Genomic DNA, 19885 nt, shown 5'->3' with positions numbered 1-19885 from the left:
TATGATCATTTATAAATTTAGATGGTTTTATTGGCCAAGAAGAAGCTAAGAAGATTTGGATCCACTCCTTATTAAAATAACTTGTGTATCTTCTGTTGCTCTAAAAGATATCAAATGAAATCACCTCAGCTGTCTAGAGACTAGAGATATATATATACCTATATGTATATATAGATACATACATATGTACAAAAAATTGGCCCAACCAATAACCAGTTCGTTGATGATATTTTAATCCATTTATAGATTAATCTACAGAAAAACAATTAACAAAAGTCTGAGCTTTTTAGTTGCGTCGCACGGCTATCGTATTCTTTTTCTTGATAGCATCCTCTACATGTTGAAATTTTCCAAGCCGAAAAGCTCATTGACACTGTAGTACGATTGATACGATTTAAAAGCCGCCCAGTTTGATTGAACGAGGAAATAAGATTACGATAGAAATCGTACTTCCTTCTAATGCGTCGCTGATTTAACCCTCAACGGCTAGAGTGGTGTATACGGAGCAATAGATCGAAGACATTTAATGACCATTATTTTTGCGTTTTACTACATCGGGTGAATCCGCAGGTTTTCATCACTAAGAAGCGTCGGTGATACCAGTTTCCTCGACGTAGAAATCTGGGAAGATCTGATTTCTGGTTTTCCATTGTCTCGTACCAGTTACTGATTTTGTATCCTTAGGTCGGCTAAACGGTAATAATAATGTGTTTCTATATAAATATTTCACTTGATAAGATAATATATTATTGTAATATAAGGTCGAGAGTCTTGTGGTAATCGCAGGTGTCAAACAATCATAAAGGTGTGATCTAAAATCAATATAATTTTTTCTATCCGTAGTAACAATACAAGGGCTTATCGCACATGCATATCATAGCTTCGTTTACAAGATGCAAAAGAGCCGTGTACGCATGAAAAACCAGTAGTCTGAAGAAGATATACCTAAATTCGCTATCGTCCACTATTAAGAAAATAGTGGATGATGCAGCGTTCGATGTCGACATAATTATTTATAAAAAGTAATTAGTGCAAGTACAAGTTGCAATTGACGATTTCAATAACTTTGGGTAGTCACCAGAGCAGCTTCTTTCCATGGATTAGGTTTGGAGCAATACAGATTTAAAACGTAGTGCGAAACGCAGGACACGGCTGAGGAGAGCGTCGAAGGGGTCTCAGTGAAGCTCCTCTATGGAATACATACATATATTCAATATGCAAAAGCATGGCCTACGTTCGTTCGAGACCTCGTGTCTAGAACGCCTATTACGTGTCCCATCTTTCTAATTGCCACGTAATCGCGACAGGCGGCATTCCTTCCAACTACTAGATGGATTACGGGGCGTCAATGGCTCCTCGAAATCGTTTGATATCTTTGCGCCAAGCTATGGTTGTGTTACTTATTCCAGTTATTTCAACATTAGCCTTAGTACGGCCAATGCGAAATAAGCAAGCTGCAACGTTTGATATTTTCAGCGAAACGTTCGCCATGCATCAAAGATTACGCTCACTTATTATATATGACGCAGCTCCCCTGCCTCGAGTCACTCATGTTCGACAAATTTCGAATCAATTTCATTGATTGCTGCTTTAATAGGCTTTCTCCAGTAAACAGTAAGATAATAGCAATATGTATCTTTCAAGAGCATAAGGTTTAGTCTGTACCTAGATATTCCCTTCACACTTACGAGCACTCTACAAGGCTTCTTCAGCATGATGATATAGAGCTCTGAATCCACATGGAGGAATAAGTGACTTCCATAGTTTGGTGTATTTTTTTTGCTGGAATACAGCCGTAGAATTGCTCGCAAAGGCAATTTGAGTATTAGTGTCTGTTGTATATGGCCACTGTCAAATTTACTGGTGAAAAGCTTTTGCCATAGTTGGCTGGCGTATATACTGCGATCGAAGGAAGGCACAGGTAGTTTTAGATTATTTCTATCACATGAGTTTCAAGTACATATAAAATCAAGCGATAACATGATAAAGACAAGCGATAACATGAGCCTAATAAAGAAGAGTAAACAAGCGCCATTTAAGCATATGGCACAATTACGATACCAAATTCAGACACGGTTCTATTAATTGCAAAAGCTTTTCCTATCCGACACTGTTCATAACGCTCCAATCGTGAGCGAAGCTACACACAAAGGGAGAGGAAACGGTGAGATTTCCAGGTTTTTCTGAACTCTCTTAGTGGCAGCAAACCTCCATAAACAAAGTGGGAGCCATTGTGAAAAGCGCATGCTTATGCAGTCTTTCTCCGTAAGACGAAGAAAATTTTTATTTGTTCTCACCAAGCTACTCGACGGCCAGTTCCCTTTGTCGACTGATCCAATTTCTAGCCATTTGTTCTTATAGATGATCGTCTACGTCACTCTGTTATGCGTTGCGTCGTACGTCCGTCTATTCAGTAGAACAAGTATAACTTGAATGGTGATATCACATGTCATACATAAATCTTACCTATATAACATTTAACTACTATAATTAACTCACAGTTACATAGGTCAATCTTAAGTATCATATACGCAATACTCATTTATCGTATAGTACATATGCGATACGCGTTATATATAATATCAGTGCTAACAAACAGTAATATGAATTAAGCAATTAATATTTGCTTGAATTAAATTTTAATAAACTTAAACATAAGTCTTACAACATTCATAGAAGAGGAATTTATTTCCAAAATAGGAAATAACTTCATTTAGACAGAGTACGCGGTCATATGCCACTGTAATCTCAAAAAAAAGTACCATAACATGATAAAGTAACGTATAGAAAACTCCCGACGCCGGAAGGCGTCTGCACGTTATTTACGAGAGAATTTGAAAACAAACAAGGAATACAACATGAGGAAACCGCAGAAGCCCGCCCAAAGTGTTACGCGTATTTAATCACAGCATCTGGCATTCGTGTTTCGTGCCCCCTATATTTATAACTAGATTGTTAGATCTCTTCCACTGTCAAGGACAACAAAAGCGAGGAAAGGAGTTTCCGTCTCATCAGGGCCAGCTAATCCTAGTTGCAGTTGAATTCTGTAGTGCTAAGGTCTACGGAGTCGAATAATGTCGTTTGTCAACCTAGAAAATATTAAACCGTTTGGTAGTGGTTTTGTATAGTTCTGCCATGTCAAATTGACTGATCTTAGCATCGTTTACCTTTTTTAGACTTGGCTAGTACTTGTCCAATTGCCTCCGCGTCTGCGTCTGGATTTCCGGCCTCATCAATCAATTTTCCGAGCTTTCGGGCGATTATCGCTATTCGATCATCGTAGCATAGGGGAATTAAAATTGGGGTGTTTTTTTTTTTATTGTTTGATAACTCTGATTTGAACAAGTTAAATTACATTAAGTTTTTGGTCTCAGCGGGTGTGTATCATGATTTCGTGTGGGTTTATATTTGGGAAGTAACTAGGTGAGAGGAGGATAAAATGAAATAGCCCAGTAAAATATTATAGTTTTAATAGAAGTTGACTTTAAATGATATCCTGCATTAATAATATATTAAAACAAATCCATAAAAATCTATACTGCAGATTATGAAAGAAATTCAGTTCAACTTTCAGCGATGTTAAGTTCTGTCGGAATAATCGCAAAAAGATCTATGCCTTCAAGTGCTGGCTGAGGTCAAAAATTAATCCAGATTATCGAGCTTCTAACATCGATTTCCCTTGAATGCCGCGCTACTAAAATGTAAATCACCTTACCTCTACATCCAAGCTTATATATTTGCTATTTTAATGCTTACGTTTTTGTTTTCATATTACGAATTCATTAGAGTTTTGATCCATTAGAGTTTTTGCCGAGTCGTCCGCGTTTCACGTTTACGCTGAAGCACCTGCACCTTCTCCAACTTTCTCCTGCCTGAAAACATGCCGTCACGTTTGTATCGTATTTAATTGGACACCCATCGGGGCTCATAATTCTCACTAATATTCTAATACTCAGTATGTCTTGTTGCTTTTATTCTGTTGCAGATATTTTCTCCACCTAAACAAACGTAGCGTGTCGGCCCTAACGGGGATGATGAGCCTGATATGCCTTCTTGTCGTTGTTCTTGAGTTGGTCATATACCAACGGTTCTCGCCTACTTTCATCGCCGCCCTTGGGGCTCTGAGCCTTCTCTACCTCGGCATCTGCTACCTCAGCCTACAGGTGCCACCACATAGGCGACAACGTGCTTAGATATCATTGTTGATAGCAGAGACACTTCTCGTTCACGCACAAATGAGGCCAATAAAAATGGATTAGTTATGGCCCTAGGTGAAAGTAAATATTCGGACCTTAGGTAGTAAACACTCGATCACTAGGAAGATGGCAATACTTATTTCATAGTATAGTTGTTCAAGGATTTTCCTTTGAGGCATTCCTATTAAAGGTACGCACTGGGCTTAAATATTATTTCAATTCTGACGGGGTATTACAGCGAACAATGGTGTTGTGAAAAGACTTGCATATATATGTAACAAAATGACGCATAGATATATTCAGTGTCCTCGATTGGTAGATTTGTCCTCAGTATCCGTTGGGAAATCACGAATGTATAACATTGAAAAAATCAGTTTCGATTAACAGTAATTATTAACGATCTACCTTTGTTGCACATCGAGTCGAACAATGATGTGCGTCATATGGCCTTTGGCGTTATGATCTATTCGTAGCAAGTCACAAAACTGCGTTCCCACCTAGCTTCAGAAACGCGAAAAAACAGGGGTTTAACAGGTCGAGCGGTGTCCGGGGTTCGTGGAAAAAAAGGCACCGTTAAGGAATCAATATCCAAAGGCCGTTCTGTTGCTATACGATCCAAATACAAGCTTGGAGCCTCGCAGGCAAGGCTTTGCTTGTTAAGTCTAGCCGCTCAGAAAAAGAATAATGCTAGGAATCGATACTTCTGTTGTTTTGCTTCACTGATAGCCGTAGTTTTATGCTAGTGACAGGGCAATATAAGGTCTGCCAACGGGCCTTGGATAATCTATCACCGCCACAACCATTATACCAACAAATGGATATCTAGACAGACTTGACTAAGACTCGAAAGCACCGTGGAAGGGAACGTGCCAGTTGAAGCCGAAAGCCTATCGAGTGACTCGTGTTGAATCGGCTCCCTATGAGCAGGCCAGTACTGTTATCCAGCGTCCCTTATGGAGTGGGCGATCACGCCAACCCACGCAAGTTTTAAATACCCGGATGGATTCGTGCTGCTTTAGTTCATGATCAGCAGCTCCGGTTGCATTCGAATGCTGATGGCCAATTCGATGAAGTCAATGTTATTATAAGCTTCATTATTACAGTTCAACGCCGGAAACAGACTGTATACGATAGTTGAGTGCTCCGAAGCAGAGGGCGTTCGCGAGGCCTCTTTACCGACTTCTCTATGCGGAAATCCACATTTGTTGATGCCGTTGATGGTTATGTAGTATTGCCTTTATCGAAGGTTTAGCTGTCACGATAAATATAGAGAAGGTGGATTATTCCACAGAATCCAATGAAATGGAACGGCTATAAGCGTTAAAAGCAATTTTGCCTTCTTAAATTGTTTTGTTTTCTATACGAACGGTTTGTTTCGTGGGTCGAAAACCGGTGAAGGAGCAGATGTTTAACTGTCCCGGATGAATCTGTTTCGACAGCGGCAGGATTTAGCTTTGCTCGACTAATATGAACGGGGCATAAATTAAATAAACGCTTTTTTGAGTTGTCGTTAAAGCAAAAGATGTTTAGAAGTGTAAATAAAGAAAAATGTGTATCGCTTCGTATTCAAACGCTCGTATTCATATGCTCGAAATTAAAAACTTACCGTTTCATTTAGGTTGGTCCAACCGGTCGGTCTAAAACATTTCAGGTTAAGCGTTTACTCATCACAAGCCTAAATGTATCGCTAACAAGTGCACAGACAAACAGCAATTGTCTGCAGAACTCCTGACACTTGATGAACAGGTGGCACCATTTAAGTTGGCCACGATGGTCTAAGAGCCTTCTTAAATGGCAGTAATTAGCAACAAGTCGAGAACCTCTGGATGAATTTGTAGTCGATTGTAGCAACTGCTCGTTATATTTCCAAATGTATAAATCCCGCTTTGAGGGAGGCTCCTAAGTGCTGACAAATAACAGCATATTATTCGAGGTATATAATAGAGGTCAACTCGTTAGGTTTAGCGGGCTACGAAGCATTGGCAAAAAGCTGGGTAGTAGCAGCCGCTTAACTTACCCACGCCACACAGATTGACTGTGCCAGGCCTGCACACGTTGACACTCCGCATGTTTTCCTCGTATAAGGTAGTGGCGCTAGTAATTACAATTATCTTCGCCTTTTCCCATGGACAATACGAAGCAAAAGCGACTCGGACGCTCACGCAAACCGCAACCTCAGATTATATCATGCCTGACCTAAGTCAGAGCCAGTGACCGACATCGGATTATGATAACGTCGTTCAGCCGTTTTGTAACTTCCATTTACCTAAATTGTGTGTTATAATGCTAAGTGAGCGTACTACTATTGCAGCATATCGACCAGACGTGCCGATGGGACTATTTGAATGCTAAAGGGGGTGAAAAGTACATTTCTATCTGCAAAAATGCTAAGTATTTTACAGAATGAATACAACGAAGTAGGTTGGATAAAGCCTCTGTGATAATAAGGCACACTACGGTATGGATGAGGCAATACGTAGGCGAGTACAGGATAATCGAGGCTAGGTTAAAACGCATGAGGCCAAATGTTGCGGTCAAGAACCGTTACGATAAAATAGTTCAAATACTGAAGTTTGCAAAGACACTGAGATTTCATTTAGCATTGGCGCCGATCTGTAGAGCTACTAAATGTAAGTAGTACCTAACTCTAATGAAGTCTAGAGGGACTGCGATGAAGCCGCAATTGGAGCATAGCTAAAGATGGTGAAATAATTGCGCAGTCGGTTAACTAATGCTGTAGGGTTGGTGAATTTTCTTGCATAAAGATCAAGAGCTAGAGTTCATTTACTTTATTTTTTATTTACTGGACCCCTCAAGATCTACATGTTCTTAACCAAGACCTGACACTGTCTAAAAAATCAATAGCTTAATAAAGCATTATGTTGTTTTTGTTGGCGTTAATGATAATGATGATGTGTATAGATTTGTTCTGTGATGAAATAAAAAGTGTTCCTATGTATGGGTACTTTTATGGGTTTCAGCTGATCAATGAATCAACTCGAAAGTGGGAGATTATCATTTCTACGAAGCGGCCAGTTTTTTGGGTGGGCCAGTTCTACAGTTTGTCCACACTGGAAAGGCTATGATTTGTCTTCGCAAAAAATAATTTCGCTCTTCTTGCAAATTCCCTTTATAAATACAGGCCGTAAAACGGTCGCGAGCAAAGGGTTAGATAGAAATAAATAGAGGGAATCCAGTGATAAATGTTGGTCGTACGGTGGTGCACTTTATTAACTCAGAGAATAGTTTAATCGTGTTTTAAAATAAACCGAAGCGCGATATATTCAACCCTAGGTAAACTATGTGTTTTTCGGTGTTTAGCGAACCGACCTAGAAAAAAAAACTCACAAGTCAAAGCTATCTTAAGCTGCATACTTGAACACGGTAACATGGCTTTTGCTAAATAGCTTATGTATAGATATAAATAAATAATAGTTTTTTGTAACATATTCAACGGGAGGGCTAGACTAGTAGGTTGTTAGACCTAGGTAATCCCGAATGCTCTTGGGAACAGCTATTTTCGACAGTGCTGTCCGCGAGTTCATGTCCTTTAACACTTTTCCTAGCTAGATATAAATACAGGTTGCAAGCAGATGCTTAGTTTCTACAAATCCTAACTACAATTTAATCTAAGTTAATCATAATTCACACACTTCGTGTGAGCATAACGGCCGATGCGTTTTTGCTTGATTTTCAGTCGTTTTTTCGACAAACTGCACTTGTGCTGAGTAACCACGTGATCCTGGCGAGTTTTGTGAGTCTAGCGGCCCTTTTAGCAGTAGACATTATAGATGTGACGAGAGACGGTACATCTCCAGAGTATCAGGATGAAAAGTACCATACAAAGACTAGCCCAAGGTAATTCCTTTGCATTTGAAAACATTCGATAAGAAGAAAAAGAACAATCGCCGAATTCCAATAAGGTTTAAATTCAATACGATCCGTAGTTGCATCTGGTGATATTCTCTCTGAGACAGTTATTCACTGTTACTACAGGCAGATTTATATATGAACACATATCATACAGATATTCCTCACCAGTTTGTTTTTATACAAAGTTAATTGTGTACCATTTTTATACTTTCGCTATGAAGTATGCGCAGCATCTTACTTAGGAGAACATATATCAGTTAAACCGTCCTTTAATGTGTCTGCAATTTTGCGGTTGTTAGAGTCATAGATGTCAGCCCTGTATAGGTCCTATTATCGATAGCCTACACCTAGAGTACCTACTTCACCTCCGACCGCATTGCTAGTTTAGGAAAGGCCAAGAGGACTCCTTCTGTTGTCGGCCTCCTTTACGGTACCCTTTAGGGCATCCAAGCATTTTGTAGACAATGGGTGAGATTTAGACGTACCGTTTTTAGGATCCGATGCATAGGGGGAATTTTACGCATGAGATTTTCGTTAGGCTGTTCCTGCTACACTAGCGAGAATGCATACAGGCTAGCGCCAAGATAGTTCCGATAATGCAAAACTGGGTGGAGTAACAACATGTAGAAAATCATTTTATGACTAATGATTCTACCAATGACAGCGAAATCCACACCTTTTAAGTAAACGCTAGCAGGTATGTATATTACTATAAAATAATTTATAACAACAACATTGTAAGGATTTGCTGAGTAAAGGAGCATCGAAGCGTCACAAAGAAGAAATTTCTTAACGCCATATTTTAGGGAGACGTTTCTACTGCACTATTCCATATACACATACCCCATAAGGTAACGAATATCTTTTGGCTAACGAATATATTTGAAAGGGTCGTTATCATCACAGATTTTATTAAACAAGAACATGTCCGCTATGTGTGAGTCTAACAAGCAAAAGAATTTGCCGTATAAATCGCTGCGATTGGTATAATTATAGATATTGTATCGTCCTAGGTTGTACTCGGGTTTATGGCTGTGCATGCTCTTAATCTACAAAGCCTACACGCTAGTCCCGGTTCGTCTAACGACGAGTGCTCTAACGGGTGCAACAATCTTGGCTGCCTATATTGGCTGCGAATGGCTGGCTCTCGAGCGAGGCTGGACTCGTTCGGTCTCCGGATCCGGAGCGACAGGCACTCACTACAGCGGTTTTGGCTCTGGAGGCGGAAATGTTAGCAATCACAGTTTGCCAGAACAAGCTACTCAGAAGGTATTCGACTTTGTCAGTAATGGTAGTTCACCTATCAGAGTGATAGGTTATTCAGGATACGCCGATGCAAATACTCAGACAGGCTCCAGAACCGCGATAAATCTTGTAAGCATGCCGTTTTCCTTGGTTTATTTGCGTTTCGTTAATTTTGCATGGTTCTTATAGCTATCTGGTTTATAGATCACCCTGCTTGTTCGGTATGTGTGTGTATGTGTGTATATGATCGTGTACAATTCTGCATCTATAATAACTGTTGCGTGATTTACGTGTGCTTCGTCACGTTCGGTAAGTGTATCAAAGCTACACGTAAACAAGCACTTTCAACGTACGTATTAGTATTTCTTTTTCTAGATTGAGCATATCCGATCCTCGTTTTCTTTTGTATCAGAATACATTTTTTCATTACACCAAACTTGTAGTATTTTTATGTTTCCATATTGGCGCTTGATATCGGCCAAATATCCTGTTCTGCGATCTGCTCTGTTAACCTTTATTGAAATATAACATGACATGCGGCCATTGCTTTTTTCCAAAAAAGCAGCGATGAAACGCCTTTTCTGAATGTTGAGATGATAAATCTGAGTCAGTTGCCCGTACAGACACTATCTGCTAATGGTATTATGGCAATAATCTCTGAATTATAGTTTCGTATTGCTAGTCTTTTCTTAGGAAAAAGTTTTAATTTACCATTTGTGTTACCAATGTTAGTGCTACTGCGCAGTCTCAGTATATGTTATCTTCTTTCAGCTATTCAGGTTAGCGAGGTATGTACTTATAATACAGGATAGGTAGCAGCTAGTCTGAACGGTCTTGAACGTCGTGACAACTTCTAAGCCAAAGAACCTTTGTTTATCGACATACTTCTATAAGCTCTCTCGGAACGATAGAGCTACGCTGAAATCTTATTACTTATATCGTCTGTAGGTATTCTGGGCCTCATAAATTAAATAAACTTGGATGTTTGGCCCAACTTCAGACGTCCTAATTCCTACAAATTAAATGGCCTTAGCGTCTATTCCACAAGCAAGGTTCAAATAAGATCATAATATTCGAAGAATCTGTGTAATTTTAAAAAAGTTTAAGTGGTTTACTTGTTTTCAAGTTACAACTCGCCGGCTATATTGCCTTTTCTTTGCCTCGTTGGTGTATATCCAGCTCTTATTCGATTTGCTAATGTTGCTGGGTGCAAATGGGATTGCGGCCTTTTCACATTACCCTTCGAAAAGGTCTCAGAAACAGGCTTTCGTGGAGACTCGTGGTTGCATCAAAGCCCGTCTCAACATCCAACGAGAAAATCAAAAGCAGGTAATTCTAGAATTTATTGAAGTTACATGTACAATTTAGTATAACAGAAGTTTGCACAAAAACAATGGATACTTCATTTGAACTTTGCGACCTTTTCGGCAGTAATAACAATATATCCTTCTGCCGCTTATAAATTCACATAACTGCACAGCAAGTTGAACGCCGATGCTTTCAGTTATTTTGTGGAAGGTTGAATTGTTTAGTTTGTCTTATTGTTTATCAGGAACAACTCCTGCTGTCGGTGCTACCCCGCCACGTGGCCCTTGAAATGAAAGCAGACATAGTGAACAAGCCGCAAGATTCGATGTTTCACAAGATCTACATTCAGCGACATAATAACGTGAGGTAAAAAGAGTCGACTAATTGGTAATATATTCATGTACATATATATTGTTCCGCGTACAAATATATACGAAACAGCCTAGAGGTCACGTGACCTTTTAGAAGGTGGAATTTTTAGCCAACTGTCCAGAGACCGTTGGGAGACGGTATAAAGCGCATATATATACATTCTGTATTAAAAGCAAAACCTACAAAACGTTTTAATTGTACCAGCTGCAAAGGTAACAAACGGATGTTAGATGGTTCGATGTCCTGTTTAAACCTAGTTACAGTGCTCGTCGAATTATATCCCAAACGAAAAATACCGTTAATTTTGCACTACCGTAAACGTGCTACGCAGCGCCACTTGCTGGCAAATATCTAAAAAACGCTAATTCAATGGCTTGAAGGTTCGATCTCGTTCAGTCAACATTGTCTAAACGCAACGGCAGTCCTGCAATTTTTGTGGCTTGACTGAATGTCTCATTTATAACTTTTGAATTTTATTGCAAGAGGAAGCTTAACTTAGCTTTTTTTCTTATTTCAGCATTCTATTTGCGGATATTTGTGGGTTTACCTCGTTATCATCTCAGTGCACAGCCGAAGAGGTGGTAAAAATGCTCAATGAATTGTTCGCACGTTTCGATCGACTGGCCGCTGAGAACCACTGTCTCCGAATTAAGATCCTCGGTAGGTCGCTATAAAAAAATGGTCTGAAGAAAATTTACAACATTCACTAATTGGGCTTTTCTGGAAAATCATCTGGTACATACGATCCACCTTTTCGGGATGCCAGCTAATCCGCAGCAGCAGATTCTTTATATTACCTTATTCCTATCCTTTTCTATAATGTCAACAGTAGTTATGACACACGCAGACAATAAATACTGCCGATGTAGTTCCATTCCAGCAAAAATGTCTATATATACATGGACGAAGAGTGACGTTGCGCGCAAGCAAAAGCAAGATATACGAATCATATAGGTGGTTTTTAACCGTTCCCACGGAATAATTGCCGTTTACCCTTTACGCGTCATAGTGATTTCTGGATTTGTCGGGATACCAACAACACTTTTAACTAATCACTAAACATTTCTAGAATGTTGTAAATGTAAATTCCTGCTTGCAAAGCTCGCTAAAGACAATTTGTCAAAGCTAGCTCAAAAAACCAGTTTCGCACAGTCCGAGTCTAAAGATTCGATTCGAAGGACTATCCCTCTTTCGTACGGGTAGATGATGCACATAAGTTCCAAATAGAGAGAGCGTGTTCCGCTTTTCACGACCGTATTGTACGTGGATTCTCTCCGGTTTTATCGCAACTGTCGTTGTCCGACAGATGCCGTTGACATGTGTTGTTAATGGCCAATATTGCGTAGATTGTCGGCGAGCGTTGGTGGTTACGAAGTGTAGCCCTTAATAGAAACACGTATAATGAAGCTCCTTCCCGACGTGTCGAGTTAGATCCATTGTTTAAGGAGTCTCGTTTTGTATCATGACGTGTTGAGTTCTGTATTGGCGACATCTATGCAGTGTTAGAATCATTATGTGTTCCTCGTAGTCGGTAAAATAGCACCCCTTTTCAGTGCGTCTATACTTGCTTGGCAGAGGGCGTATCATTCGGTAAGGATATGTAATTTTACATTTGGTCTGCATAAAGGACCCCTGCCCGAGTAAGCCATCCTTCTGTGGACGGGCAATTGGATAAATTGAAAATCCGAAAAGTGAGATAGGAAAGTGTTTTTGAACCATGTTTATTATTATCGTGCTTTGGAAATAGCAGGGGTTAGATTGGATTACTTTTATGCAGTGCGATGCATACAGCTTTTTTTTAGTGATACTAGTTAACTCATAAATAAGTTTTATGGTGTAATAAATTACTTTGAAAAAAAACGTTTGACGCTTTGTAGAGTTAGCGCCATACCTTCATGCATGATCCGCCTTCTTCATGAGAGCGCTATAACCAGATAATGAAAGTGACTTCGGGGCATTCGGGCAAAGAATACATTGGCTTCTAACTTCATATATCAGCGTTTCTCTATACTTCTCCCGCTCAGCGATGTGCTTTATTTATATCGACCTGGTGGTAAACAAAAAAAAACTATTACTTATGTTATTTTTCATTAAAAAATATTAATAATGCCTCACTAAATAGATATAGATTGTGGCCAAGATTTTCTATAGCAATTTCATCGAATTTTTTGTGAATATTAATGAACAAGAGGACCGACAATAAAAGTAACTATAGTTTCCAGGTAAAGTTCTGATTAAGGAAACCGCTAAAAACGATCCGTCTGTTTCTAAATTCTCATAGAGCTCTATCGGTTGGAGGGCGATCAGACGAGAAAGTAGAATTTAGTTGAAAACACCTGTGGTTTAAATAGATTGTAAACAAAAAAAGGATTACGTCTTCGTTTTGCAAGTGAACGGCATTGACTAAGCCTGCTGTATATTATTAAATCGAGACACGACAAGAGCCCGTACAATTCCTAAGGCCAATGGCAACTATAACAAGGACAATATCTACTTGTCATAATCTGAAATTACAAGAAAAGTTCGCCTCGGCAACGGAGCGAGCATAGCCATTTACAAACGTAAAGAGATCTTTCATTTACATTGCGCGTGGAACGCATCTAGCCGTTTCTGTGTAGAGTGCAGGCACAATCGCGAAAATATCAAAAAAAATCATAACAATCATTTTTTCTGTTTGTGATTTTTGCAATCCTTTAATTATTATCATTATATAAATAAGTTTTTTCGAATGATTTATTTTTACATCAGGCATCAAATGGGACCAGCCCCCATTAGACGTTTAAGCGGAGCATGCATTGCTGGACTTATTTTGGGCTTTTCCAATAGACCTATAAAATGGCGCAGCAACCAAACAAGTACATATTAACCGGAACAGTAATAATACCTTATATTTGTTGATGTATTATTTTTTTATGGACTCTTTACTTTTCTAGCATCTGGTGATTGTTTCTGCCAATGTAGAGATTTCAACCGACGTGGCGTTGTAGTAATGGTTGGTATAGGAGGGCACTTGGAACCATATTAACTGGCCGGACCATGAACCGTCCTGATAACAGGAAGGATTCACTATGCGGGATAAGCGGACTTCCATTCCAGCAATAGTCATGCTAAATATAATACCCATAGAAAGCTTTGCTTACGAAACATTTGGAGTTTATTTTCGTAACGTTGTTTCTACAAGCTTCTCCTTGTCTTATCTTGTCTCCTTACTTAAAAAGGCAATGGCAAGTGAGCTAAGTATGAATTTTCTAAATGTGAAATGGTTATCTATCGCAGCTTTCAAACGTATTCAAAGACGCTCCTCTCTCAATTGGCAGTTAAATATGTTTGTGAATGATGTATGAAATGACGAACTATCTAGAAATATTCTTTTCTTTGTCGAGAAAAGGATTTCTCTAAGAGGACGTGCGTCTGAACGCCAACACAGCACCCGCAGGATAAACTGAAACTATTTTAGGGTCATCTCTAGGAATAATATGCGTCCCCATGTTTCGTCACCTAGAAAAAGCTACCTCTCGTAAGAGCTAATTACAGCAGAAACTGTGCTGACGAGGACACTGTATGTAATATATTTTCCCAATATCAATTTAATTCCGATAGGACATCGCATATGGGATTTTTTCCTGGATGAAAGGCAATTTCTTAATCCATTGGAAATCGAAACACCTGTAAAAGGGTTTGCTCTGGACTTCAATAAAAATTCGTAGTACTGACTTGTTGTATTTGGCAAAGACGTACCTAAATCGGTGCTACTAGGGAAATCTCGTTTTGCAATAGCCTATCATCGGCTTTGCGTTCCCGCAGAACCGACAAACACTCGTTCTTTCTACACAAAGTCCTCGAATCTGCGCCTTGACCTCTGAAACTGCAGCGGAATCCTGCTGGCGGTCCTGTTCCTTTTGGTAGTTTCGTAAGGATTTTTCGTGAAGAAGTTCCATGTATTAGGCTCGGAATCTTTCAGGTAGAATCAGGCTCGAAAAGCCACCTGTAGGTATAGTCGCACTCAAAACACGGCATGCTTGACAGAACATTGCTAACCTCTAGCGTACAGCTTATGCGCTCGGCCTCGCCTCCTGGGCTTTATATGATCAAATAAAAGCACGCAGCCCTCAGACGCTTCCACTGCGTCGTCTCTTGCCTGCTATCCCACGACTGTCACCAAAATTAAGCTGATTAATACAGAATTTCTTGTTGGCGGGAACGGGTGCCTTGCAGTTATTCGCTTTCTTCCGTATGTAGCCGTTTTTTTTTCATATATATATATATATATATATATATATAATGATCCGTACATTATAATGTGGATTAATAAATAACTATACCCCTGTGGCTATATAAACGTAGAACGAGTTAAATGCTCGTTCCTGCCAACCAGCTAAGCCAATTTATTCCAGAGGAAACGGCACATAATTGATAACCGAAAACTTTCACTTGATTTAACAGATTATTTTTCACATGAGAATAAGATTTATACACCTATAGTTTTATCTGAGATCCTTTAGGTGTTTACTCATCTCACATCATAGACAGTTCACTTATTAAGATTTTATAAAGTTGAACTTTTAGAAGACACAGCACTCCGAGTAATGCTCGAACTTAAGCATAGATATAAAATAGCAACAATATTGTTTCGTAGATTTAGCCGAAGGTAATTAAATTTGTAGGGTTATGCCGTATCGGAACTTTGGAAGTGTTGGGAGAGACTTTAATAGTATACGATTATCCCTAAAACGGTGCGATCATTTACAGGTGACTGCTACTATTGCGTCTGCGGTTTGCCGGATCCTCGGCCAGATCATGCTCATTGTTGTGTTGAAATGGGGCTCGATATGATCGAAGCCATAGGGTAGGTTGACAACTGTAAGGAAAAAATAAAATACTTACCTCATTTGATGACCTAATGATGATGATTGAAGATCGTCTTTCCATCTATACGATTACCGATCGACTAAATAGTCCAAGTTTCAACGTTCCGAATACAGACGCGCTCGGTTAATGGCCAGTGGCTTTACTGATAACTGTGAACAAACACATTTTTTCCAAATTATAGTCGAACTATTCCGAGCAGAAACTTAATTGTCCAACATAGAACTCGATTTTCTACTCGAAGCCGATGGAATTTAATTTTTTCATCATCATCATTTACTTCTACTTAGAAAGACCGCGTACAAAAAAAAAAAGTTAATATGATAAGTTTGAGGTAAAGTGAGACAGTAGCAGAAACACAGCTTAAATAGATACACCTAGTGACAAATGGCAGATACAGCGTTTGTGGAACAAATGTACAAACTTAATTTCGATTGAGTCGATAGATAGACACACGGTTGCTACATTGAGAGTGGCCTTATTTCAGGAACCGTGCGTGCTGGCAAATAGCTGCGACACTACTATAATCGGATCTGAATCTATCGGATATTTAAATTGAATTGCTCGTGACATTTGCACGGGTATCAGAAAAACTGAAGTGGTATTTGAACTCTGTGTCGTTGCTTTTTTTTGAGTTAGTACGTTTAAGCAGTTACGAAATCTTTGAAAAAAAAAAGCATTTATCTCGCTAGATTTTCTCGTGAGCTGTTTGTACCAAGCTTTGTTGTTATATACTCAAATCGAATCATAGGGACAGAAATGGATCTTATTAGAGGACCTGAAGCTTCCGATGTTATTTAGGCCTGAGAAGTGCCCGACAGCCAGTCAAAGTTCTGCGCAGCAAAATAGTCATTAAGAAGCTAGTAGGCACTTACATTGATTTCCGTTTTAATGACGGCACATTACTAGGATACTACAGCGGTTGCGAGTCGGATCCACCGAAAACAGATCTGATTCTTCGCCAATCATGTAATTACAAATAAGCTTTTCTTCGTACCGGCAGTAATGAAACGCTGTACAAAAGTGCATGGGAGAGCTTAAAATGCATGATTAAATTTAGCTGTATAGATATCGCGTTAAGTGGGCTTTCAGGAGTGCCTGGGTCTATTTTTGACTAAGTGTTGAATGGCTGACATGTCTGAGAGGAAAAAATTGTTTACTCGAGCATAAAATGACGAGGAGCTTGACCGGAATTCGAACCAGTTGCTGCATAGCATTAAGAAGATATGGATTTATTATCTTTATATGGACGATGATTTGAGATACTGGTTATTCTCCTCTGCTCTTTAAATCGTGATTTCCTACAGGCATTTAAGCAAACTTGGACCATGCGTCATCCAAACCTAGGTTGTGTATATATATTTTTTGGATAGTAACTGTAGCTGCTTAAAAGATCGACGATCTCTGTTTCTCCAAAACCACTAAATGCGAAAAAGCTAAGTCGATAGAAATATTCTAGCTATAGTTTGGCTAGCCTATGGTTTATATCCGTACCTAGAGCGAGGTTAAAATGCCTTGATTGTTGGTCTAGATAGAATAAATAGTACCTACTTGTGCCATACGTATAGAATTATGTTTTATAATATCAGAACTACCCCCTATTACACATACGATAATGGTATTAGCACTTTGATGTTATTCAACTAAGCCGTTCTTCGGTCAACCGTCGTATCTTTATGTGCAGTAAGACCAGTTAATCTGTTGATTAGTCCTTGACCTCTATTCGTATTGCCCACTCGTTTCTCAGGGACGATTTGAATTATGTTTCGCAGCGTAATAGACCTTTCGCTGAAACAGTAATTTGGAAATAAGAAGCTATTGGGCTCATTCTTTTTTACGGTCAGCGAAATTATTGTCTAGGTTATTGGAAAGCATCTCGAAACACTAAGTCCCGCGTTACCTTTGAGAAACCCTCAAAGCTTTACTATTTGCGCAAGAGCATAGTTCATTTACCTAGAAACAATGAAATCGTCCCTCCAAGGCCTGCTTAGATCGGGCTCGAATGGGGTCGAGTCATGTTTATTCCTCTGTTTTTATGCTTATTAATATTGTTTACTGTTCTGTGTTCATTAAAACTCTTCTAACGAGACGACCTCATCCAGGAAATTTGCAAGAATAACATAGTATTTTTTCATTCAGATTGACGGAATGGTTCCTGTCCAATAATAATTATAGGTCTGCATAAAACACGATTATAAAGCTCGTAATGACCTTTGTCGTATGTTATTCGGTTATAAGTAAGCGCTAGCAGATCCTTAGCAAAGTGGGGCACCTTACCGGCCTGGATATTTCGAGTTTTACGTCTGGTACCTTGGGGGATGTATAAATCGAAACTCCCTCATTGGCCGTACGTAGGTGATGTTCTTCAGATTTTCGGACGGCATTCGATTGGGGCTTACGAACTGGAATACTTAAAAAGCTGTAGTAAGCTATACAATAAAGTGTCGACCGATTTCACTTGCGGTAAGAACTAACAGCTGTAAAACGTGGAAGATAGAAACGATGAAATGTAGATACAGTGCTACGTCGGCAGAATTCTATGAGCTTCGTCTACGAATGCGCAAATGAGTCGACATATTCGGCAATCACAATAACCCCAGGCGCAACGTTATTTCGAGCGTATATCGAATGCCAAAGTCACGTGTGTTTGCCGTACAAATTAGCAGCCCGCATGGCCTACTACTGAGAACGACAGCGAGTTTTTCCCAGATCAAAGTGGAGCTAACGGCATCTTGCCATATGCCTCTTTTCTCGCAAGACTCCTTAGTTCGTTTACGAAAAATCGGCTGGTCTATTGCTTTTATGCGGGCTGCTCTTTATCGGAAACAGAGGGAAATATCAGAAACACCCAGATACAAACAGAAAATAAGTGGACTAATACTAGCTGTGAGTTTTTCAACACGAAAGAGAAATCACTAATGGAAAAACGTGCGTACAACACATCGGCGTATTCACGTAATCACTGGAAACGCTGTTTATGGCTTCCGTCATTTATTTTACATAAGCATTGACACCAGAATTCGAATAATATCTGTTTTTGTGTATGCTGTAAATTGTCGTTCCGTGGTGACGCGGAAACATGTGCTAAATCATAACCTCACAAATAGGATTAACTTGGTAGACTCTTAGTATATCTTGCGTATGCTTGTACCCTACAAATCGTATTTTTTCTTAGACAGTTAATAGTATTTATCCAACTAAGAGAAAAGTAAATGTCATACACATTAGTAAATCATAAGGTTGCTTTAGCGTATCTCTTTGTACTTACAAAGTTCAGCATAGTGGCTCCGCTGGCTGCGAAAATAAAGAGACATCTAATAGGTGCAAATAGACAACTCTTCCCACTGTTGAAAGACAAATCTTTCACAGTTGGGATGCCTGTGGATTGAGGTTAACATAGTCTCTTGATTAAACGCCATTATTCCGCCGGAACTGTTTGTTTTAGAAATCGCACCGTAAGAGGAAACGAAAATAGGCTCGGGCCGCCAAAGTACCGAAACTTATGCGAAGTACTAATAACTATCATACAGACATAAGCATACATATGATCTAAAGTACACGATACAAAATCATTTTGGTGATAATCAATAAATTTGAAAGGCTGGTACGTGACGTTACGGGAGTGGACGTAAACATGCGCGTCGGAATCCACACAGGGCGTGTCCATTGTGGAGTTCTCGGGCTGCGTAAATGGCAGTTCGACGTTTGGTCAAACGACGTTACGCTTGCCAACTACATGGAGGCGGGTGGTATTCCAGGGTAAGCAGAGTGCATATATTTTCATATTCAAACTTAATTACTTCTTCAGTCATGATGTGTAGTATATTTCAGACTACTTAGATACGATTGCCAGTAATTTATTTCTATTATAATATATATATTTCTATAAATTAAGTTCATACCTTTAATTGAATACTGTTTCTATTGACCTTACAAGGATAAAGGTTAACTTACCAGTCGTGCTTCCAATAAACGGTGTGTCCTTTACAAAGAAATTAGTTTCCAATTTGGCTGCAAAACAGCGG

The 19885-nt window shown here is 39.3% G+C and overlaps 1 protein-coding gene and 1 long non-coding RNA gene across 12 annotated transcripts in view; one reads left to right on the top strand and one right to left on the bottom strand.

Annotated features, from left to right (window-relative positions):
- LOC111245001 (adenylate cyclase type 5-like) overlaps positions 1–19885 on the top strand; it is a 66691-nt gene that overhangs the window by 30774 nt on the left and 16032 nt on the right. For 5 of the 10 annotated variants that reach the window (XM_086977117.1, XM_022792700.2, XM_022792692.2 and 2 more), the window contains exons 3-10: positions 3986–4163; positions 7894–8054; positions 9083–9443; positions 10494–10643; positions 10867–10988; positions 11512–11654; positions 15744–15840; positions 19461–19619. In XM_086977117.1, the coding sequence (XP_086833243.1) occupies positions 3986–4163; positions 7894–8054; positions 9083–9443; positions 10494–10643; positions 10867–10988; positions 11512–11654; positions 15744–15840; positions 19461–19619 (1371 nt within the window). Of the gene's footprint in view, positions 1–570; positions 697–3985; positions 4164–7893; positions 8055–9082; positions 9444–9514; positions 10103–10493; positions 10644–10866; positions 10989–11511; positions 11655–15743; positions 15841–19460; positions 19620–19885 lie in introns of those variants that run through there. The other 5 variants (XM_022792718.2, XM_022792710.2, XM_086977120.1 and 2 more) reach the window with 5 other exon arrangements.
- On the bottom strand, positions 693–19467 carry LOC111245028 (uncharacterized). Of its 2 annotated transcripts, XR_015318883.1 has the most exons (7): positions 19129–19467; positions 15879–16012; positions 14733–14979; positions 12886–13041; positions 3757–3872; positions 3168–3266; positions 693–2406 (listed from the first exon to the last, which is right to left on the bottom strand). It is a non-coding gene; the product is annotated as an uncharacterized LOC111245028 (long non-coding RNA). The 2 variants fall into 2 exon arrangements; XR_015318882.1 differs by lacking the exon at positions 14733–14979.

Source organism: Varroa destructor, unplaced genomic scaffold (genome assembly GCF_002443255.2).
Source record: "Varroa destructor unplaced genomic scaffold, Vdes_3.0 BEIS01000001.1, whole genome shotgun sequence".
NCBI classification, from domain to species: domain Eukaryota; kingdom Metazoa; phylum Arthropoda; class Arachnida; order Mesostigmata; family Varroidae; genus Varroa; species Varroa destructor.
This window is presented reverse-complemented; position numbering and strand designations above follow the sequence as displayed.